General features: G+C 37.5%; 1 protein-coding gene across 1 annotated transcript in view; it reads left to right on the top strand.

Moving 5' to 3' along the window:
- Positions 1-1804: 1804 nt before the first annotated feature.
- LOC139128656 (uncharacterized) overlaps positions 1805-24372 on the top strand; it is a 110454-nt gene continuing 87886 nt past the window's right edge. The window contains exons 1-11 of the mRNA XM_070694391.1: positions 1805-1910; positions 2665-2973; positions 3789-4073; positions 6031-6291; positions 11513-11821; positions 12652-12945; positions 13717-13980; positions 16569-16838; positions 17684-17944; positions 22204-22473; positions 24084-24347. Of these exons, the coding sequence (XP_070550492.1) occupies positions 1856-1910; positions 2665-2973; positions 3789-4073; positions 6031-6291; positions 11513-11821; positions 12652-12945; positions 13717-13980; positions 16569-16838; positions 17684-17944; positions 22204-22473; positions 24084-24347 (2842 nt within the window). The 5' untranslated portion in view covers positions 1805-1855. The remainder of the gene's footprint in view (positions 1911-2664; positions 2974-3788; positions 4074-6030; positions 6292-11512; positions 11822-12651; positions 12946-13716; positions 13981-16568; positions 16839-17683; positions 17945-22203; positions 22474-24083; positions 24348-24372) is intronic.

The raw sequence follows: 24372 nt of genomic DNA, 5'->3' as shown, positions 1-24372 counted from the left end.
GTCCAGTGACCAGGGTAATAATAATTGTAAAGCGCCTTGATCACATCTACTTGTGGATATGTGCGCTATATAAGAACCAAATATTATTATTATTATTATTTTGTGAAGAGTTCAGCATATACAGCATCTGAGCAAGCGCAGAAGTCGGCAATTAAACACTTGTCCATCGTTCCTCTACTAAATTTTGCGCACATTTTACAATTTTGAATTTTGATTACTGAAACTGTCCCACTTGAAACGAACACTATCAGAAAAAAAATCTCCAAATACCTGTGATATACGATGAACTTCTGCCTTGTATTTTTTTTCTGTTTTGTTTTGCGGAAGTGAGTGTATCTTGAACACCGTGCCATTTACTCGGTTGCAAGCTTTTACTGACAAGTAAGAGATCTGTACATATTAGTGTGCCTATTACGCAACCTACGTTTATAATAGCATTTATTTACAACGCGCCTCTTATGTAGTAAGTATTGGCTTAAAGTTCTTTATTGCCATGTAGTTACTTCTCAATCAATTCACAATGACCTTTCAGTCCTGGGTAACGGTAGGTGCTAACAACTTGGTTCATCAATAGAGGTCACGAATTGAGCGCACAGATCCACATGCGGATGCCAGTGACAATTATTTCAAGCGTTAACTTCCGCAAAGCCCGATGTTCGTAGCAATCAACGCCGAATGTTCAAAGGTATTTTTGCATAATGTAGTCCCCCAGGGCCCTTATTTGAATTACAATACTTATATTCATTCGAGACAGCATCGAGTGTATAGAGATGCTATATGTAAATCTTTTTTGAAAATATATAACATGCTAATATTCTGACGTTTGTATTCACGTCTTCATTTGTGACGACCCCCCAATTGAACAACCTCATAGGTCTTGTGTACTTTCGCCACGGTTGAGCCGCGATAGTGCCGTGCACGACTGGCGTTAAACACGACTCTGCGTTGCCGTGTGACCTTTGACCGACTATTACGTCTGCGGTAATTTGCATGTCACCTGAGACGTCAGTCACCCTGGAAGAAGTTATAAAAGTCAATGTGTTATTCATCACTCTCCTGGTTGCCTCGCACTTTAAGGTAAGTCACTTTTGGTTAATGACGGACGACGTTTTGTGTACAAGTTGACGAAAGATAGTGCATTTTCGGATAACCATTTTTGCAAGGCTGGATGATGCGGCTGGTGAGCATCGTGTAACGTAGATGTCACCTTAATTATCAGAAGAATGAGTTTTCCGTTTGAGACGCTCTATTTTGACAAACACCAGACTGTCTGACTCAGACTTGACGTTATCTGTATGAAAACACACAATTTGCTACAGAGGGGCACATATTTTGGCGTGAACCCAGCTACATTAATCTGACAAGTGAACCGAACTTCCGCATAATTTTTAAAAGGGATCACGTAATACGGTGAAATGAAAGTATAAATATTGCATTTCACGTAAAAGTATAACTTGTTTACTAAGTTTGAAACTTTGAGAGAGAGAAGATTGTTGGTATTTGAAACTAAGGGGAAGTTTGACCAATTCGCCCCTTGAGTTTGTTCCACTATAAAGTGGGGGCTTTAAATCCCGTACTTCTACACAGACGAAATGTTTATACCATATAAATCAGTCAGGGTACGGTGGTGGTAAAATTTATAAATATTTGCACGGTACAAAGATTAAGTGGAGCTGTCTTCAGAGGCGATCGGTTCCGCCTATCGTGTCTGTCACTAATTTGAAGATAATAAGATAAAAAGGTTTTCATTACTCTATTTTTCTCTTCTCAGACTTGTAGGACACGGTGCAGTTGCCCCGAAGACTAAGTCTCTGGTTCTGAAAAAAACAACAGTTGGACTTGAACACGCCGCAAAATGCCGAGACGATTGTATCTCACGCTGTGCGCATGTCTATGTACATTGGGGATCTGTGAGTACCACAAGAAATTGTTCAATAAGTCGATTAATGCTAGCGTTCAGTGCGGGACTATTTTATATGCCTTCAAATAAGGGTGAACGCGTCTCTCCATTTTTTGTTCATATCCACACACACAGCGCTGACGAGTAAGGTGAACATCGCTTTTGCGAGCGACTGATTGTGCATGAAAGACTAAAGTGGCTAACGTTGCGACAATGAAGTGTCCGATATTAGACAATCGTCTGAAAATACCAGCTATATCTCGGTAAACTTTCAGAACAATCTTAAAGAATGGAACTTGGTCTCAATTGAGAAAGAAGTCCCTTCATTTTTTACCTCTGGCATTTTCGAGTCTGAGACTGTTGCTATCCTCTAAGAATTGTATGAGTATTTCGTAAGTTCCTTATACACACAATGGAGGTCATGACACTGAGGCAGTCGTCACGGTAGTCGAACTATTTGTTAAAAGCCTTCGTATTCCTTTTGTCGAAAAAAAAACCAAACCCTATAATAATTGCGGCACTTCTGCACAGAGAAGTGATGGAGCGTAAAGAAATATAGACGGGGGAACTAAACTTTTAAAATTCGGGATAAAAATGGCAAACAGAAAACACTATACTCAATTATTGAATGCTCTGAGATGCAAATGCGTGATCCATGTTTATACACTGCAGCAATTTCACATTCACTGCAAAATAATTGTGATATAATGCTCATTTTCAGTCATTAAAATGGAAGAGGGCTTTGATAATATGTTCATTTTCAGGCCATTCGCAATCACCCTTCATTGAAATTCCTGTCGACACGCTGGTGTACACCGGCTGTTCAGCACAACTTAACTGCAGTGTATCAGACCTGAACGCCACCATATCGTGGTCAGTGAGAGTCGACGGCCGTTACCAGCAAATCTCGCTCGGCGACGAGATTTACGACCCTCGTTACAACATAACGGGAGATCCCGTTCGAGGCGAATTTCACCTATACATGGAGGTTGTTAATAAGAGCATGGAGTCCAGCTATGAATGCAGGGTGAACCAAACCAATCTCAATTCGACAGCAAACTTATTCGTTTTAGGTCAGTGTATATTGTCTCAGAAAATTTTGCATAATACCACATCTCATAAATGTATATTTACATGCTAATGTCACGTGTGTGGCATATTTTGCAATAATAGAAATAGCAATAATAACCACCGTAGGCTCACAAACAAACAAACCACACAGTGATCAAACAAGCAAACAAACACACATATTTACATACCTAACTACCAGCCTTTGCGGAATAAATTCATTGATTGGCAAGACAAAACAGGTCTTTTAGGTTCATACTTGAATGTCCATAACACATTTTCTTCTAAATTACAGACAGGAGCATGTGTTGATAACGCAGACATTAAAGTTGCCGAAGTATTTGATCATGGGTTCTATTTTTGTGTTTGTGAGTGGTCGATGTTGTCTGTGTCAGTAATCAGTTGCCTTTCTGTTTACTTGAAAGGGGTCATAAACTGCCACCCTGAGTTCTGGCAATTAATAATCTGTCTCTGTCAAGACAACAATCCGTGGTATATTTTTCTTACAAATTAGAGATACGTCTTTCCTATGTCCAGAGGGTGTTTCGTGTTTTTCTAACCGGTCATTAAATGAGTCGCCAATTTAATAATCTGGCTTACCAACATATTCTGTGTGTACTTTGGAAGAAAACGTGTGTGATGAACATGCAAGTGTAAACGGTCAACCTATGCTCATATGTTCCTGCTTTCATAATATTTGTCCATTTGTATACTGCAAAGTAGAAAAAGACAAAGGAACATATCAACAATTCAGAAAAAAAAAAACACATACAAGATTAACAAAACACTAATGATAAATATATTTCTCAAAACATTCCAGATAGAGGACCAAGCTGTGATGTCCAACCGGGTACAGATGTCATCGAAAACGTGGATACAGCTATCTTCAACTGTTCAGTCGATCTGCCGGATGACGCCCCAGTGGAGGTCCTGTGGATGCGTAATGACCAAGAGGTCGCCAGAACAGGAAACAAGACAAATATTTACATGAAACATTCAACCGTGGTGAAAGCGGTGACGTATTTACCTGTTTCTATGAGCACCGAATACATCCTTTTGTCATGGGTTGCAATCACTCAATTGTGGAAAGAATTTTACCATGAACGTGCAGTGTAAGTATTACAACGTTTTTATCACACACACACACACACACACACACACACACACATATATATATATATATATATATATATATATATATAATATATATATATATTATACACACACACACACACACACACACACACACACACACACACACACACACACACACACATATATATATATATATATATATATATATATATATATATATATATATATATATATATATATATATATATATATATATATATATATATATATTATCTCCAGACAGAAAATCAGAACTAAAAACATATCCTTAGCTCTGGACCCTCATTTATGTTGTTGGGATGTACCATTATATTGTGTGGTACTGCCATTTGAGAAATAGTATTCGTTTTGGTTGTGCAACAAACTCAAAGCATTTGTACAACAGCGTTGATTCATCAGCATTTTACATGTAGTATTCTGTTAGGCAAAGATTACATCGCTTGCTTATGTGAGAGTAACTCGATGCTGTGTCAATAATTGAACATGATTACGTCAAATGATACGTCTTAAAACACCAAAGAATCCCCGATCTGAATTGGTCTCAAAATGTCGCCACCAAAACAAAAATATTTATCAAATGTCAAAACCACTTGGAAACGAAATATAACGGTACGTCCCAACTACATAAACGTGACTATAGAGTTAAGGATTTTTTTTTGTTCTGACTGTCTGAGGAATACACGATGAAAGAACTTTAGTTACATGTTATTACCTTGTACTTGGAGTAAGTTATGTTATTAATGCTCTGCTTTTGTTATCGAGTAATGCAATTTCCCACGAAGACATTTGTGTGCTTATATATATATATATATATATATATATATATATATATATATATATATATATATATATTATATATATATATATATATATATATATATATATATATAATATAAGGTACAAATCGATAACAAGAAAACAGGACTGAGGCGTTACTCAGTTTCACGCTACATGGTTTTTCTGTAGCAATCAACAGAAGAGTGTTACAACCTATCTTATCTCCGAATAAACATTCGAAAACATGCTAAGATAAGATGGACCATTCGTCGCTACAGAGAACACATGTAGCGCTGAACTCTGAGTAACGCCAAAGTCATGTTTTCTACTTGTTATCAATTTTAATTTTAAAGAAATGCATATATATATTATATATATATATATATATATATATATATATATATATATATATATATATATATATATATATATATATATGATTCATTTGTTTGTTTGTCGTCTTTTTCTACTTTATTTTGCTACGTATATGGCAAGATGTACTACAAAAGGGTCAGGTGTTGCTGTACACAGTCTCCAATTACATATTAATTCAGAAGTAGTTGTAGGATGGTATTGTTGCAAATGTTATGTGTAAGTCAAACAATTGGTGTTGTTTAATTTCACTGATGTCCTTTGGCTACCGATTGCTGATACTGAGGGCAAAATACCCGAGCACCAACAAACGAAACATAAAAAGTTAGCTGCTAAGCTTATCAGACGTGTAAGCATTTTAATGGCGAGAATAAAGCATCAAGTACAATAGAGAAGAGAGAAGGCCTTTCTAATGTGAATGCGTCGAAATGCGTTTGTTTGCAACCCTGAATTTGTCACAATAGTGAAAGTGGTGAACGTGGCAATGATATATTATACAGTATCTTTGGTACCGTTTGGGGTGTGTATACTATTGTTCTAGAGAAGATACAGGCTGTAGCTGTAACTGTTTTAATGATTTTTTTCAGTCGTTTTGTTTATGTATCATATTACTTTTCTACACTTATCCCAATCATAATACTAAAAGCCACTCTATTTATCTATTGAATAAGAAGAAAAAGATGAAATATACATTTTATTTTAAAACTGATATTTAGACATACAGTAAACATTTATCACAGAGAAGGTTTTGCTAGTGAATTTCATATATATTACTACAGATCCTCCTAGTGTAAATATACTGGATTCAAACAACGCAGTCATCGAAGGCGACGCGTACAATAGGTCTTGCAGTGTCGATGCGAACCCCAACGCGACTATTCAGTGGGTACATCGGGGCAGCGACATCGGAAACTCTGAAGTTCTCCATCTGCAGAACGTCCAAAGAGATCAGAGTGGAACTTATACCTGCCAAGCGAACAACACTTTCTGGGACGGAAGAAGTGGTAATGGCTCCGACACGTTCGACCTCGATGTGCAATGTAAGTACTAAATTCAGTAGTACACTAATGAGTATTTCAATTTTTGTTTTGAATCCTTCCCCATCGTCCAAGGATTACCTCGTCCTGTGCCTCTTCACGATCCAACCTATTGCTTTCTGATACAATTGTTCTATAGGTAAATTTATGTAAATTACCTCACTCAAATCTCTGCTACTAGGTTTTGTTCCCTGGGTAATTTTTAAGGCTACGGTTCTGTGTTATATATTTTTTACCGAGTGCCGAGTGTCTATCTGAAATATGTTGCTAATTCAGTTGTTTTGTTTTTTGCACTTATTCTGCGATACCATGATTTAAAACTACGCTTTTTAAGAATTTCCACCAAACGTCGATTAGTGCTCTTAACGAAAAAGAACAACTTTATCTCAAATCAAACTGCAAAGGCATCACTTTTTACAAAATAAGTCACTATATTGTCCACAAGAGTCTAGCATACTTTTTGTTTTGTCTTATTTATTTATTATTTATTTTTTTTTGGAATATTGAAAAATTCAAAAGGTGTAAACGTAACACACATCCTACATTCGACTTGCGTGTAACTTTAGTAATTCAACTTGGAATTTATCATAAAGCTATACGAGAATAGGCGATGCCTGGTCAATTTGCTTTGAGATAAAGCTGTCTTAGTGTTAAGCAGTGATTTACTGCCAAGGGGAAGAATGATGACATATTAGGTGTTTTAATGACGATAGTCACCACGTATATCGATTAAAGATAACAATAATAATTTACGACAAGCATATTCTATTCGGAATCGGGACTCGGAACTCGATTGGAAACATTGCAAAACGTCGATTGAGTAGTTAGACGTCGACATTTGAAAGCACATGCAACCCGTGTAAAAGCTCAAGTTTGAACCTTGTCCTATGAACTACTTTTTCTGCCCTAGGTTGATAGCTCTGCTGATGGACAAAATCGTCCTCAAGGGTGTCTTTCGTTGAGTGAAGCGATGTATTCATCGCTTTGATAAAGTTTGTGTTCGATGTGTGATAGCGGGTGTGTGAGTGCGAGTGCTTCGTTTACTCTACAGCGTTTGTGGAGGGGTCGCAATCTGAATAAATGTTACAACTTAGCTCGGCTATTAAACCACTTTTTAAGGATAGGGATGTGGCCGAGCGGTTTTGACAGTGATTTGTTCGCTAGAAGACTGGCTGGTTCCGTACGTTGTGAGATCGAATCCGATCATCCGAAAACCTACAGAATTTGTTCCATCTTTTATCTACAAGCAGTTAAAAGCCTTGTAAAGTTAATACGTCTTTGAAAGAACCACTATATGCTTTCTTTTCCTCTATCGGTCGATCGCAATGCACTCGTACTTTTAAAACATGCTGAATGCTGTAGCTGACTTCCCGACGACAAGATTGAACCCTGGTTGTGAGAAATCCCTGCTCATTTTGCCGCGTGCGTAGCTTACCAGCTTTCCACACGGCAAGCTAATAGTTCTCTCGTCGGTCGCTAACACTATATTGATTCCTACTAGGTCACTTTAAAGCCACTCTTTTGTTAACATGCCATGTGATCGCCGATATCGTGCTAAGAGAAAGAAATATGCGTATAAATAAAGTTAATAGGGTCTATTTGAAACATAAAAATGAACACCTGTACAATCATGTGCTTGACCTATGACACGAGATGTTAAAGTCCTTGTATGTCACAGGCCGCACCGACATACGCAACAGCGCGATATTATAAACACCCTCTTTATCCATAAATTTGCAATGATAGTTTTATGATTTTAATTTTGATTTTTAAAAAGGCACCTTGCGATGACATTTTCTTGTGATCGCTAATCTCGTCCGAATGGAAAATACGTCAGCATATAAGCCATGTTAGTATTTGAAGAATTGAAGTAAATAAATAAATTGACACTTATTTACTTCCCCTATGGCCTGTCGCGAGTTAAAGTCTGTGTATGTCACGCCGATGTTACAATACAGCAATATTGTTAACAGAGCCCTTCTATTCGTAATCTAATCGTCTGACGGATTTGAGCAAAATAAAAATGCAGAGAGGGGAAACAATATGTGACTATCTTCCTTTCTAGCTCTGCTGTCAGCGATGTGGAGCTTATCAAATAGGTTGATTTTCCAGCGACCTCCGCGTTCGGCATCAGGCGTCCGTCAACAATTGCCTCCTCCTATGGAACCGCAAGTCTGATTGCTTTTAGATTTTATATGCAGTTCACTTGGGGTGACCTTACTTAAGTTTGTTCAAATCGAGGTGAAATGTGCATATTTTGTATTTTGGGTTCATTTTTTTATGTTTTTGGTAAAAAAATATCTTCTCTGAAGCCGCTTGTTAGAATGCTTTGAAATTTGACCAGCAGTTTACTTAGGGCGATTTCAGTTAGATGTGTTCAAATCGTATTGAAATTTGCATATTTGTATTTTTAAAGCGATTTTTGTCGTTTTTGGTAAAAAAATCTTTAAAAATCCTCTTCTTCAAAACTACGGTCAGATAGCTTTGCTATTTGGTACATAGGTCCCTAGGGATGGTCTATTTCAGATTTGTTCTAATTGTGCAGAAATTTGCAAATTTGCAAATGAACTTTGTAATATATAATGAATTTCTGATGAAATCTGTAATTTAGTATTTTGGGGGGCAATTTTTGCCATTTTGGTCAAAAATGTGTATTTCAAAAATTAATAACCTGATAGCTTTGACATTTGGTATACAGGTTCCTACAGAAAAACTGAATGATATTTATTGAAAGTATGATGAATTCTGCAATTTTGTATTTCCGGGGCAAATTTTGCTATTTTTGGTCAAAAAAGTGTATTTCCAAAACTACTCATCTGATAACTTTGAAATTTGGTATACAGGTTCCCACAGATAAAGTGAATGATATTTATTGAAAGTATGATGAAATATGAAATTTTTATTTTTAAGGCAATTTTTGCCATTTTTTGTCAAAATATGTGTATTTCAAAAACGACTCATCTGATAGCTTTGAAATTTGGTATAGAAGTTCCTACAGATAAAGTGAACGATATATATTGAAAATGAAATCTGAAATTTTGTATTTTCGGGCAATTTTGCCATTTTCAGTCAAAAAATGTGTATTTCAAAAAAGACTCATCTGATAACTTTGAAATTTGGTATAGAAGTTCCTACAGATAAAGTGAATGATTTTATTGAAAGTATGATGAAATCTGAATTTTTGTATTTTTGAGGCAATTTTTGCCATTTTCAGTCAAAAAATGCGTATTTCAAAAACGACTCATCTGATAGCTTTAAAATTTGGTATACAGATTCCTATAGATAAGCTAAATGATATTTATTCAATAATGATGAAATCTGCAATTTTGTATTTCGGGGCAATTTTTTCCATTTTTGGTCAAAAATGTGTTTTCAAAAACTGCAAGTCGATAGCTTTGATATTCGATATTCATGTTCCAAGGATTATTTCAATATATGATATATTAGAATTATGTTGAAATCTGCAATTTTTTTTTTTTTGGGGGGGGGGGTAGCAATTGTTGCCATTTTGTCAGAAAATTTTATTCTCAAAAGACTGCTTATTAAATAGCTTTGGTTAGCATGTTCTTAGGGATGATCCAATGTGATATATTCAAATTATGATGAAATCTTCAATTGTGTATTTTTGCAGCTGTTGTAGCCACTTTTTTCTGGCCACTGAAATGAGCTCTCCAGTATTTCCACCTTCTTCATCAACATGTGTCAAAAATAGTTATTCTCTACATAAACACAGCGGAGCTAGCTATATCGGCCTTTAGGTCGCTTGTTTGTTTGAAGGAGGGAAAACTTAAAATTGCCCTTAATTTTATTCTATCGACACCAGAAAAGATTGCTTTCTCCTTTTACAAAACTTTTACATCTCCCTTTTCCCTAAAGAAAACCAATACATCGGCACTTCTGTACAGAGAAGTTGTGAAGCGTAGAGACATATAGAGGGGAACTAAGATTTAATACACGGATAAAAAGCACACACGGAATAAACTCTACCTGACTACCAAGGCCAATGTATTCCTATATACCAGCCCCTTATGTAAATATTGATAAAATCTTGGGTGTGGTCATTGCATGAACACTGCTTAGAGTTAAAATTAAGTAAGTACCAATAAACCATATATTTTCTGAATCAGCACGAAATTTCCCACTTTTTCATCTTGTATTTCGAGGTCACGTGACTGATAACATGACATGTCATGTGACCAGAGTTGGCAAAGAATATGAATATTTGAAGCATCAGGACGTTGTTTGAATCCATAAAATGATGCAAATTTAAATGCAGTTGCAATTTTCATGGCATTGTCTTTACATATATGTAATAATAACTACCCTTTACTTTATTTATAGATGTACCTATTTAAGATTTTTCTCACAAAAGGCAGAGTAAATGAACCACAAACATCAGCATCTGACATGATTCTGTATTTGAAAATCAACACATTTTATATTTGTAAACACCTGCTTCATGTCTTCCTTGCAGAAACATGCATCTAAAATGGTTATGATTTATCAAAAAATAATTCACAATATTTAAAAATACATTTTAGGGAACAACATATCACATGACCAAACACATGACTAGTCATGTGACCAGTCATATTGATAATATGGCTGCTATAAAATTTCACTGGCTTATAGTAAAAAATTGTATTTCCTCTAGTTTCATTCACGAATATTGCTGTTAATAGAACATATTTACATATAAATCATTTGTTTTCAATAAATAAACATTTCATTTCATTAAAAAAAAAACATAAACATCTTCGCGATCGTCCGTACTTCTGAAAACTGTAAACAATCAGCGCAACGCTTCAGTGATCAGCCTGACCTCTCAGGGTCGAGGTCATGGGTCACGACATTTGCTTCCGGATTTTGGCCATACTCGGACGTACAGGGCGCAATCACATTCAGGCCAGATAGGAATACATCAATCTTAGTTGCGCTGCGTGCCGAGGCCGAAATTACGGGATTTTTAGCTAAAAAAACGAAGCAAATACGCCTATTTAACTGTGCCGGATGTTTCCGGCACTCAAGGTATATGGTAATTCAATATGGCGCCGGAAATATCCGGCGCCATAGGTAGTCAAGGGGTAAAAAATGCTCTGAGATGCAATTACGTGATCAATGTTCATACACTGAAGCAAGTTCTAGTTCACTGCGAAAAAAACTCAATTGCTCATTTTAAGTTAACAAAAATGAAAGAGGGGGTGTATATTATGTTCATTTTCAGACCTTTTCGAATCACCCTTCACCGAGATTCCTGTTGACACGCTGGCGTACACCAGCTGTTCAGCACAACTTAACTGCAGTGTATCAGACCTGAACGCCACCATATCGTGGTCAGTGAGAGTCGACGGCCGTTACCAGCAAATCTCGCTCGGCGACGAGATTTACGACCCTCGTTACAACATAACGGGAGATCCCGTTCGAGGCGAATTTCACCTATACATGGAGGTTGTTAATAAGAGCATGGAGTCCAGCTATGAATGCAGAGTGTCCCAACCCAATCTCAATACAACAGCAAACTTATTCGTTTTAGGTCAGTGTATTTATTTTGGAAAATTTTGCATATTACCACATCTCATAAATATTTATAGGTATATTTATAGGCTAATGTACATTTGTGTGCCATATTTTGCAATAATAGTTGTAGCAATAATATCCAGCGTACGCTCACAAACAAACAAACCACACAGTGATCAAACAAGCAAACAAACACACATATTTACATACCTAACTACCAGTCATGGCGGAATGAATTTAATGAATTACAAGACAATGCATATCGTTTAGGTTTACACTTGCATATTCATCACACACATTTTCTTCTTAATTGCACACAGCATTGTTGATAAGCCAGACATTAAAGTTGTCGACTTATTTGATCATGGGTTCTATTTTTGTGTTTGTGAGTGGTCGATGTTGTCTGTGTCAGTAATCAGTTGCCTTTCTGTTTACTTGAAAGGGGTCATAAACTGCCACCCTGAGTTCTGGCAATAGATAGTCTGCCTCTGTCAAGACCAAAAACCCGGTGATATGTTTTTCTCACAAATTAGAGATACGTCTTTCCTAAGACCAGAGAGACTTTCGTATTTTTCTAACCAGTCATTAAATGAGTCGGCAATTTAATAATCTGGCTTACCAACACATTCTGTATGTACTTTGGAAGAAAACTGTGTGATGAACATGCAAGTGTAAACGGTCAACCTAAAAGCCCTGTACATTGCTCATATGTTCCTGTTTTGCAAAATATTTCCCTATTAGTATTCTGCAAAGCAGAAAAAGAAAAACGAACATATACACAATTCAAATAAACACATAAAAAATAATGAAAACAGTAATGATAATATATTTCACAAAACATTCCAGATAGAGGACTAAGCTGTGATGTCCAACCGGGTACAGATGTCATCGAAAACGTGGACACAGCTATCTTCAACTGTTCAATCGATCTGCCGGATGACGCCCCAGGGGAGGTCGTGTGGATGCGTAACGACCAAGAGGTCGGCAGAACAGGAAACAAGACAAATATTTACATGAAAACATTCAACCGTAGTGAAAGCTGTGACGTATTTACCTGTTTCTATGAGGCACCGAATGCATCCTTTTGTCATGGGTTGCAATCACTTAATTGTGGAAAGAATTTTACCATGAACGTACAGTGTAAGTAATACTACCTATATATATATATATATATATATATATATATATATATATATTATATATATATATATATATATATATATACTATAAAGTTCGGAAATCTTCACGGTGTAAAACAGTGCTCAATACCTGTATGGCAGTGCGATTTACGGTAAAAATTGATAACAAGTAGAAAACAGGACTTAGGCGTTACTAAGGGTTTCACGTAACATGTGCCCTATAGAGCGATCAACAGACGAGTGTTACAACTTAACTTATCTCGGAATAAACATTCGGAAACATTTTGAGATAAGATAAGTTGACCCATTCGTCAGATGATCGCTACAGAGAACACTTGTAGCGTTGAACTCTGACTAATCAGAATCTGATAAAGCATCGAGTACAACAGCAAACATTCCAAATAGAAATTGAGGTCTTTTAAATGTAAGTGTTTGGAAATGCGTTTGTTCACGACCCTGAACTTCACACAATCAAGTGGTGAACGTTGTAATTACATATTATACATTATCTTTGATGCCGTATTGAATGTCAATAATATATTCCAGAGAAGATACGGCTGCTAACTAATTGTTTTAATTTTTTCAGTCGTTTTGATTATGTCTCGTATTACTCTTTGCACTTATCCGATAGATCACACTAAGAAAGCTACTTATTGATCGATTGGAAAAGAAGTAAAAGATGAAAAAGCGATACAGACACCATATTAAAGCATACAGTTAACATTTATAGCAGAGAAGGGTCTTGCTAGTGAATCTCATTTCATTACTACAGATCCTCCTGGAGTAAGCATACTGGGTTCAAACAACTCTGTCATCGAAGGCGACGTGTACAACAGGTCCTGCAGTGTCGATGCGAACCCAACGCGACTGTTCAATGGATACATCGTGGCTGGGAAGTCGGAAACTCTGAAATTCTCCATCTCCAGAACGTCCAAAGAGATCAGAACGGGACGTACACTTGCCAGGCGAACAACACTTTTTGGGACGGCAGTAGTGGCAATGGCTCCGCCACCTTCGACCTCGATGTGCAATGTAGGTATCAATTCAGTAGTACACTAATAAGTATTTCAATTTTGTTTGACCCCCTCCCCCTCTTCAAATGCGTAACTCATCCAGTGCCTTTTCACGATCCAACTTATTGCCTTCCGATAGAATTGTTCAACACTGTCAATATGTAAATTCATGTAAATTATCAAACTCATATCTCAGTTACTAAGTTCTGCTCCCTGGGCAATTTGCTAAGGCTACGGTCCTGTGTTGTATATTATCTTTTTCACCTATTGGCGAGTATCGATCTAAACTATGGCCCTAATTCAGCTGTTGTTGTTTCATGCACTCGAAACATTTTGCGAAACAATGATTTAAAACTACGCTTTTTAACGCGTTTATGTCCAATTAATGCTGTGAAAAAAGACAACCAAGAACAACTTTAACCAAAATCAAACTGCATAAGCATCACTATTTTTGTAGACGTTTTCTTAAAGAATGAGTCATTAGCCTATATTGTCCAAAATTAGTCCAGCATACTTTAATTTTTGTCTCATTTTTTTACTATTCATTGTTTTCAATAATCATAAAGTCAAAAGTTGTAGACATTAACACATACCGTATGATTCGATTATGTGTAACTTTCGTAATTCAACTCATCGAATTTATCATAAGGCCTATGCGTACATAGGCGATGCCTGGTCAGTTTGCTTTGAGATAAAAGCTGTGTTTGTGTTAAGCAGTGATTTACTGCCTAGGGGGAAGAACGAAGACATATGACGTGTTTTAAATGTCAAATATATCACCAAGTTTATCGATTAAAGATAACATAATAATTTACGATACGCATATTCTATTCGGAATCGAGACTCGGAACTCGATTTGAAACATTTGCAAAACGTCGCTTGAGTAGTTAGACGTTGACATATGAAAGCACATGCAGCCCATGTAAAAGCTCAAGTTTGAACTTTGTTCCATGTTTGAACTTTTCCCATGAACTACTTTTTCTACCCTGGGTTGATAGCTCTGCTGATGGACAGAATTGTCCCCAAGACTATCTTCCGTCGAGTAAAGCGATATATTCATCGCCTTGATAAAGTTTGCGTGCAATGTGTGATAGCGAGTATGTGAGTGCGAGTGCTTCATGAACTCTACATTGTGTGTGGAGGGGTCGCAATATGAATACATGTGACAACTTAACTCGGTTATTAAACCACTCTTTTCAAGGTCGGGGACTTGGCCGAGCAGTTTTGACTATGATTTGTTCGCCAGAAGACCTGGTGCCGTACGTTGTTAGATCGAATCCGATCATCCGAAAACCTACTGAATTTGTTCCATCCTATCAAGAAGTAGTTAAAAGCCTTGTAAAGCTAAAACATTTTAAGAAATCACCAATATATGCTTATTTCTTCTATCGATCGATGGCAATACAATCTAGTTTTAAAAAATGCTGAATGCTGTGGCCGACTTTCCCAACGACAAGATTGTACACTGGTTGTCAGAAATCCCTGATCATTTTACCGCGTTCGTAGCTTACCAGCTTTCCACACGGCAAGCTAATAGTTCTCTCGTCGGTCACAAACAGTACAGTATATTGATTCCTACTTGCTCAATTTAAAGCCATTCTTTTGTAAACATGCCCTGTGATCGCCGATATCGTGCTAAGGGAAGAAGTATGCGTATAAATAAAGTTAATAGGGTCTATTTGAAACATAAAAAATGAACACCTGTACATTCATGTGCTTGACCTAAGACACGAGAGTTAAAGTCCTTGTATGTCACAGGCCGCACCAACATACAAGGACGATATTGTAAACACCCACTTCATCAAAAAATTTGCAATGATAGTTTTGTGATTTTAATTTGACTTTTGAAAATGCACCTGCAATGACATGCCTTGTGATCGCTTATGTCGTCCGAATAGAAGACGTAACGTCAGCGTACTAGTCAAATTAGCATTTGAAGAATTGAAATAAATATATATTGTCAATTATGTACTTCCCCTATGGTCCGAGTTAAAGTCTGTGTATGTCACAGGCCGATGTTTACAATACAGCAATATTGTTAAGAGAAGCTTTCTTTCTACTCGTAAATCTATTCGTCTGACGTATTTGAACAACATTAAAATGCAGAGAGGGGAAACTATTTGTGACTGTCTTCCTTTTTTGTTTAAAGGAAGGAAAACTAAAAAATCACCCTTAATTTTTGTATCGACCAGGGAAAATTTCTTTCTCCTTTTACAAAACTTTCACATCCCCCTTTACCTAAAACAAAGATCCATATTGGACTGACTGCTGACTGCCCTGATACTGCCCTGACTGCTGACTGCTCTGATACTGCCCTGACTGCTGACTGCCCTGATATTGCCCTGATTGCTCTGATATTGCCGTGATTGCTGACTGCCCTGATATTGCCCTGACTGCCGACTGCTCTGATACTGCCCTGACTGCTGACTGCCCTGATATTGCCCTGATTAGTCACGCGATTTTCTTAATGCGAGGACCTTTGTGTCAGCCCAGCCGCCTGCAAAGAGAATACTTGATTCCATCTTTCTTCTTATCAATTCATAACTTTGAATTTTGCCCCTTACTTCATGCTCTTCAAAACATAGCTTGAACCTTCTCTCTTCTCAAACAGATTACCCTGAACTTGAAACGGAAATATCAGGTTCTGCCAGTGACGCTGGCCAGGTCATCGCCGGAAAAGACATCACTGTGGTATGCAAAGTCACTGACAGTAACCCGGATGTTGACACCATCCACTGGAATGAAGGGTCGAGCGACGAGTTGTTGGAATTCGTACCGGTGTCCCGTGATGATCATGGATGGTACATGTGTGATGCAAGTAACACATTTTGGAATGGCAAAACGGGCTTTGCCAACGTCAATGTATCTATCGATGTCCAGTGTAAGAATTTATTTATTATATCAGTCAAATTTCTTGTTTTCAAGAAAAACTGAAAATTTAAAATCCAGACAAATAATTTGCTTGTGAATGCCTTTAGCCTGTCCTGCATTGCCTACCATTTTGGTAAAGACCGGGCGATTTTACATCAATTTCGTCCAATAGTAAAAAACAGTAAATTTCAAATCTAAAAAATCATTTTGATTTTCATTACCGGTATTTCACAAATAGCAACTATCAGTTTAGAGAGGAAAAAATCCTCAGCTCTCAGATATTATTCTCTGCTATATATCATATCTTGGAAGTAGGATTACATATTTCACATACCACGTCATTGTCTGAGTAATTTGTCAAGTGACGGCCACCAGCTACTATCCCTTGCAAATGTTACACATAAGTTTTGTAAAATATACTCCATTGCAGATTATGTGATAATAGAGGGAGAGGTGCAGATATAGAAATATACAGAAATGTAGAACTAAAGAGGTAGATTTGGGAAGGATGAAAAGGCGCCAAGGGTTAGATTTAAAAAAAAAGTAAGGAAAAAAATCCGGTATGCAAATATTACCAAAAAGACTCTTTTTACAGGCTCCCTAGTTTTTAAAAATATTTACATGATTTTCGGCTGATTTTGGGTTACGTATGTTGGACACAATATTTTGATGAATCCAGTAAAATCCTTGACTGCAAACAAATTGCTCATCGGAATCCTTATTTCCTTTGCCAAGATTGACTCCTAAATTATATTTTTGGCAACTCTGCCAAAAGCTGCAGTTTTCTATAATTTTTTACAAGTCACGATTGCCGCCAAGTATGTATTCCACTTGTTTGATTTCTTTCATTAACAGATCCTCCTCAGGTAAGCCTAGAAGTTTCTGACGATGCTGTAGTCGAAAACAACCCGTACAGCAGAAAGTGTAACGTCGACTCAAACCCAGCCGCGTCCGTGCAATGGGAGTACGAAGACGAAGTCATAATTGAGTCGAACACGCTCTCTCTGACTAATGTCCACCGAGACCAACATGGGACGTACACGTGCAGGGCGACGAACACATTTTGGGACAATGGCAGTGAAAGTGATTCTGTTTCGTTTGAACTCGATGTGCAATGTGAGTGTAGACCATTTTATACATTTAATCTATTTTTTAAAGTACCTAACTTTCGCCAGCTCAGGATTTTGGAGGGGTCTTGTTTACTTGCATCGAAGCGCGCGCCCACTACAAGTATTTGCACTGCATGCAGTGCAATATCAAAAACATTACTAGTAGGCTATTTCTTCATGTTAATGAGTATTTAGCAATTTTAATACGAAAATATTTTCGTTTTCAAACACAAATATTGCAGTCTACAAAATTTCATTTCACTTTGATTCGGTACTGGTTCTCATAAAATGGATCACATAACCGATAAAAACTACAACAGGGAAAATTGCACTTACGTATCGCAGTCTGAGGATGATTTTTATTTTCATGAAGAGCAGTTTGTCGTCAGCCAAGCAAAAAGACAACAGGCGACGTCAGCGCAGCCACAGTTACGTGTGGTTTGATTCAAGGTGGCGGAGTGGCCATGCATGGTCACGGCGGCCACCGTGTATCGAACCACAGACAAATGGAAAGACACACTAGCAACGCCGCACGCCGTTTGTTTTATGGTCGTCTCGATAAACTATGGCCTTTTCATATTAAAATGAGCTTCACAGGTGTAAGCCTTTTTGGAGACTTCGTTCGTGGTTGATAATTGCACGAGATTATGCAAAAAGTAGGACCAGATGGCATCGTGCTGTCAGTCGCTTAGCAACCATACTTACTTTTTCTGTTCCCAGGGCAGAAACACTGCTTCATGCCAATCAAAACATAACACGCCAGCAGTTCCATAAACAACTCCTCCCATGACGAACTTATACAAGACGATATAAATGACCGTATACCATTAAATAAAATCTGACAGTATCGATAAAAGACTCTCGAATTTGGTTCAAACACACCCTTTGAATAATTATAAAAATGTGAGAGAAGTTTTTAAAATGGTAAACTCACATCCCCGAAGCTCAAAACTTTCCTGTTTTCGCAAGCTCGCCAATTCCGCTCAGCACAACACGACAACAGCAACACGAACTTTGCCGAACTTACTTCCACTTAAAAATTGGCGAAAATTCGGAAACTACAGAAGGGTGCATGGTCGGCACTGTAAGGAAAAGAGAGTCAAGAGCTACCTGAGGTGAGGCCTACATGGAGGGTTTACGTAGATACACGCTTCACACCTTGAATAATACCCGTCGCTAGTCTGTGCCTCTACTTGTCTGTGATCGAACCACACGTAACTGTGAGCGAGGCGGAGCCAATTAAACAGTTAAGATCTTCAGCACAGAGACTTTTTTCCAGTAGTATTCTCACCGAACATTCCCTGATATCAATCTTTATGAATATTTAGAACGTCATTTTTTTGGCGTGCAGTTTACTCTGTGTTAGTGTGTCCTACATGCTATCGATAATCAGTGAGCGCTTGTGTGCCCTGGCAAAGACAGAAATCGTTCGATAAGTTGCGTTTGCTGTATCTTACTCATAAAATTCCCGTAAAAATCTTTAAAGTGTTACTTGTATCGATTATTTAGAAGAATTTCATGCTCAAAATGTGCACAGTTCACTTCATTTGACTTTCTATGGTCTACGTAAAGTTGCGACGTATGTGTGAGCGACCGCGAGCAGAATTTGAGCTCTCCGTCGCGACGTTCCTCTTAGGTCATCCTTGATAAAGAAGTAGACAATAGTTTAGCCAATCAAAATAGAGGGTGTGGCGGCGTTGACCAATGAAAAGTGAAAGCTGATTCGATGCCTCATTACAATAATGTTAAAGTTATGTAACAACGCGTAGGGTCGCGCTGAAGCTTATGAAGTCGCGTTAGGGAGCGTTCAGTTATTGTGGCCGGGGGTGGGCCGGCAAAATCCAGAGGGGGGTCACCTCAAATTTGAAAACTGCAAAGGGAGGGGGGATCATGTATTTTTCAAACAGCTCAGAGGGGGGTCACTTAATTTTCATAAGTATCCGTCCCGTCAAAAAGCAGTTTCAGTGTTCAGAAATATTCTGGGAGATAAAAATGATTCGTTGCATGATTTCATTCTTTGAAGTTATTCACCTGTAAATCTGAACAAAAGTATAATTATCTGTCACATGAACATCTTGACTTGACAACTCTGAGGGTTGTCTTATTGTAAATCAAGCTCACTGCACTGAGGGCGATGAACAATTCCTATTACTTACATATTAGAGATAAAGCAAGTTTTGTCAGGGAAATTATTTAATAGTTACCTGTACTGAGACTACTAGTACCATGAAAAGTTAAATAATACTTTTAGGTGAAATTCCAATATCATAATTGTTGTCCACATCTGAACTTTTAAATACCCTATTTGAATCAAGTACATTTGTATCAATTATCAAACACCTATAAAAGCACAAATTAATTTAGTTTAGCATTGTAAAAAAATTATTCTTAGTTTTCTCATAAACTCCAATGTATAGTGAATCAACATTTCGGTGAAATTCCAAAATCCAATTTCTTGCACACATATCAACCTTTAACCATCCTAGGCTAACTAAGTACTTTAAAATGAATTATCAAATGTCTATAAATACACAGATTTTGATAGTTTTGTATTGGAAAAAAATTATTCCTTTTCCTCATAGACTCCCATGTACAGTGAATCTACATTTTGGTATAATTCCAAAATCCAATTTCTGGCGAACACATCCATTTGTTACCACCCTAATCTAATCAAGTACATTGATATCAATAATCGAGAGTACATAAATACATGGGTTTACCTATTTTTGTATTGGAAAAAAATTATTTATACTTTCCTCATAGACTCCCATGTATAGTGGATGAACATTTTCAGTGAAGTTCCATAATCAGATTTCTTGTACACATAATATGCACCTTTAACCATCATATTCTAATCAAGTAAAATAATGTTAATTATTGAACATCTGTATATGCACAATTATACCAAGTTTTTCATTGAAAACAATTATTCACAATTTTATCATTGACTCCCATGTATAGTGGATGAACATTTTTGGTGAAATTCTAAGGTCAAACTTTTTGTCTACATGCCAGTTGTAACAACCCTATTTCATTTAAGTACATTTATGTAAATTATCAAATATCTATAAATGCACAGATATAGTTTTGCATTGAAAAAGTATTACATAGATTTCTCATACATGTATGAGAAAATATATGTATACCATGTATGGTGAATCAACATTATCAACAGCTGATTTTTAATTAAATCCAAATATCAAAATTTTGTACACACACGCTTGCGCAAAAATATTGCGATCCACCAGTAATTTCTGTCCAACCCCTTTGAGGGGTAATTTCAAAATTATAGCAAGTCAGAAGGGGAAATCTGAGCATTAACACCTTTTGAGTTTGTAAGGAAGGTCATTTGAAAAAATCTAAGCTCTTTTTTAGGGGGATTCTATTGCTCCATACGTCCTAGGTGTTTGTGCGTGCAGCGTTACTCAAGCAATGTGGGGGGGGGGGGGTGTCATGAAATTTTTGTCGTCTTGAAAGGGGGGATCATCAATTTTTTGGTACAATGGGTAGGGGGGTTCACTTATTTTGACTGATGCGCAGGAAGAATTTTCCGGCCCACCCCAGCCATAATAACTGAACGCTCCCTTAAAGGATTTGAAAATAGCACGCACGACTAATTGTCGATTCTCTCGCTGAATGATGCAAATAAAAGATACAACACATGTAATAATAACAAAACCCCATGACCTATGAGTGCAAGCGCGCCGTACTAGCGGTCTTTTCACGAATACAGCCGAATACACCGCAGCACTCGGTGCAAATACCGCTCGCACGGTGCGCTTGCACTCACAGGTCATTGGGTTCTCTCATAGTGTTATATTCTACTGTCCTATACTGTAATGTTGTGTCATGGGTACTCCTTTACTGCACAATGATTCGCTGTACATGTGTTGTCTTGGTGGTAACTATAGGTAGTGAATCTACCTTATGATTTCAGCGAAATTTCACAGTAACTAATGTAATATGTTCCCTCTACTGTCATTTATCTTTTCTCACTTTCTTAAGACAGTTGCAAAACCTTTACTATTTATGCAGACTTTAAAGCTGTTTGGTACACATAAAATAAAATGCTATGTAAGTGTACAAGGAAATAAGCGCGTTTTTTCAACAAATACTATTTAGTAATAATATTTATTTAATTAGGTTCTGTTTTGCATGAGATACTGCCTTCCTTTATAATTGTGTAATCAAAGTTTCGGACTGGTCGCTGCGAGTGGAGAACTGTGACATATTTTCACATCATATTTTTTCATTCAACGTTCCTAGATCACCCTGACGTGGACATAGGAGAACACCGCTACCTGGTAGTGACGACAGTAGAAGGGAGAACGTACACAGAGGATTGCACCGTCGATGCCAACCCTACGGCGACGGTGAAATGGAAGCTCGGTAGTTCTGTGGTCAGCAATACGAGTCTGTTGTATTTAACAGACGTGAGTCGCGTACAGAGCGGACGGTATGAATGTGTTGGCACCAATTGGCTGTTTGATGGTAGTCAAGGCAGCGACAGTCAATATTTTACACTAAATGTGCAGTGTAAGTATTTCTTGGAGCCTATGATATCGGGAGGCTTTCAAAATTTCGTGTCGGATAAAATGTAATAATTTGATGTGGGATATTATCATCGTCCTGTCGGTTAAATGATACTTTAGATTACCCTAAAGGCAGAGATAGATGCGTTTACAATATAAAGCTCTATAAGCTGTATCTTTTGGCTATTTTCCAGAACTATTGTCCTGGAGTTCCCTACACTTTCTGCATTGAATCCCTACAATGTAGTTTAATGCCAAGTATTTAGCATGTCAACACAACCAGTATGAGTATAATCCTCATTGTAATTGTTGAAAATCGTATTCAAGTCCGGACTAGAGTTCATTTGTAAGCAATAAACAATGATCACTTTACACATACAAGCTGTGTTGAAAAAAAAAGAATACTCGAAATTTCAGCATGACAAATAGATTAGGTTCAGACATGGTAGTTGATATACAGAAGCAGAACACTGAAAAACTTGCCATAAGTTACAGCTTATTTCCCTTTAAAGTCAATCCGGGTGACAACCTTTATGTACGAATGTGAATGGAATTAAAATTTGGTAATTGCTAAAAGTGGTTGCTTAAAGCAGGCGAAGATGGTTTTCACATGTAAGTAACCCAAATCCACGGTTATGGTGCGAGAGAGACTAATAAAATCTCACACCCCACACGAAAGGAGGATATTTTGTTTCAGGGGAGCTGAAAAAGAGTGTCAGGCAAAATATTACACCCGAGTGTGAGGAATCTGATTCCAGGTCCCTGCTCTGTGACATTCTTTTTTCTGACATGGCCACAAAATGCGTTAAATTCACACTGGAAACATTGAATAATCATTGTAACTGCATCAATGACTGTATCCTACTTTGTGGTTATGTATTCTTCCGCATCACTACCTTGAAGTCCGAGGCGAGTTTCGCTGCTGATACCTGAACTTCTTCTCCCGACAAGATATCCACCGAAAAATTTGCGAACTAGTGGATTATTGGCCATTAGTTGGACAATTCGACCGCTTTGCGCCTTTTGTAAGTCTGCCAACAGTGATGCACATTCCCCAAACCGACACAGACAAATATAAAATCATTTTAACAGTAATAATGAAAACGCTGTTGCCACTGTCATTGCACTGTGACCTGCTTAGTTTGCAGTTCCGGGCCGTGTGCTACCCATTACGCCATGGGATAACATTTTGCACGTGGAGCGAAAACCGTTTATTATTCAATCACAGCTACTTTAACCCTTTGAGTGCTGTAATTTTTCCCACAACAATTTTAGTGCAACAATTTACAATTTTTTTTGTTTTTTTCTGTATTTTTTACTGATAATTTTGGACAAATTGGACATCATATTTCAGTGGCTACAGTTTTTTGTCAAAATTTTAGCAATAATCTGAAAAAAAAATTGACTTCGAATATTTTATAAAGGCAACAGAAATTGACTATGGCGCTCAAAGGGTTAATGTATATCGCTTTTAGTGTATTCGCATTTGTAAATAGTGTAGGACGATTTCTTAGACAGTGGGGTCGATTTTTTCACGCACCGTCGATCCGACACTCCGAGTAACTTGGAACGTGACACAAAAAATTATAACATGATGTGTGTGATTTCACGTAGATCCGCCAACGGTAAGCACAGAGAAGCGTGCAGAAATCGTAGTAGGTCGGAGCTTGACTCTCTCGTGTAGTGTGGCAAGCGGCAATCCAGCGAATGCCAACATCCACTGGATTTTGCTAAACGGTGACAGGCAGCCTGGTTCGACCCTTCCACTAACCGACGTTACAAGAGACATGGCCGGAAACTACACCTGCGATGCGACAAACACCTTCCATGACAACACCCAAGGTGTTGGTAGAAGCACCACCTATCTAGATGTACACTGTAAGTAATAAATGGAAAACACGGT

Source organism: Ptychodera flava, unplaced genomic scaffold, assembly GCF_041260155.1.
Source record: "Ptychodera flava strain L36383 unplaced genomic scaffold, AS_Pfla_20210202 Scaffold_63__1_contigs__length_709137_pilon, whole genome shotgun sequence".
Lineage (NCBI taxonomy): Eukaryota > Metazoa > Hemichordata > Enteropneusta > Ptychoderidae > Ptychodera > Ptychodera flava.
Note: the sequence above shows the minus strand (reverse complement) of the source record. Positions and strands in the feature narration are given on the sequence as shown.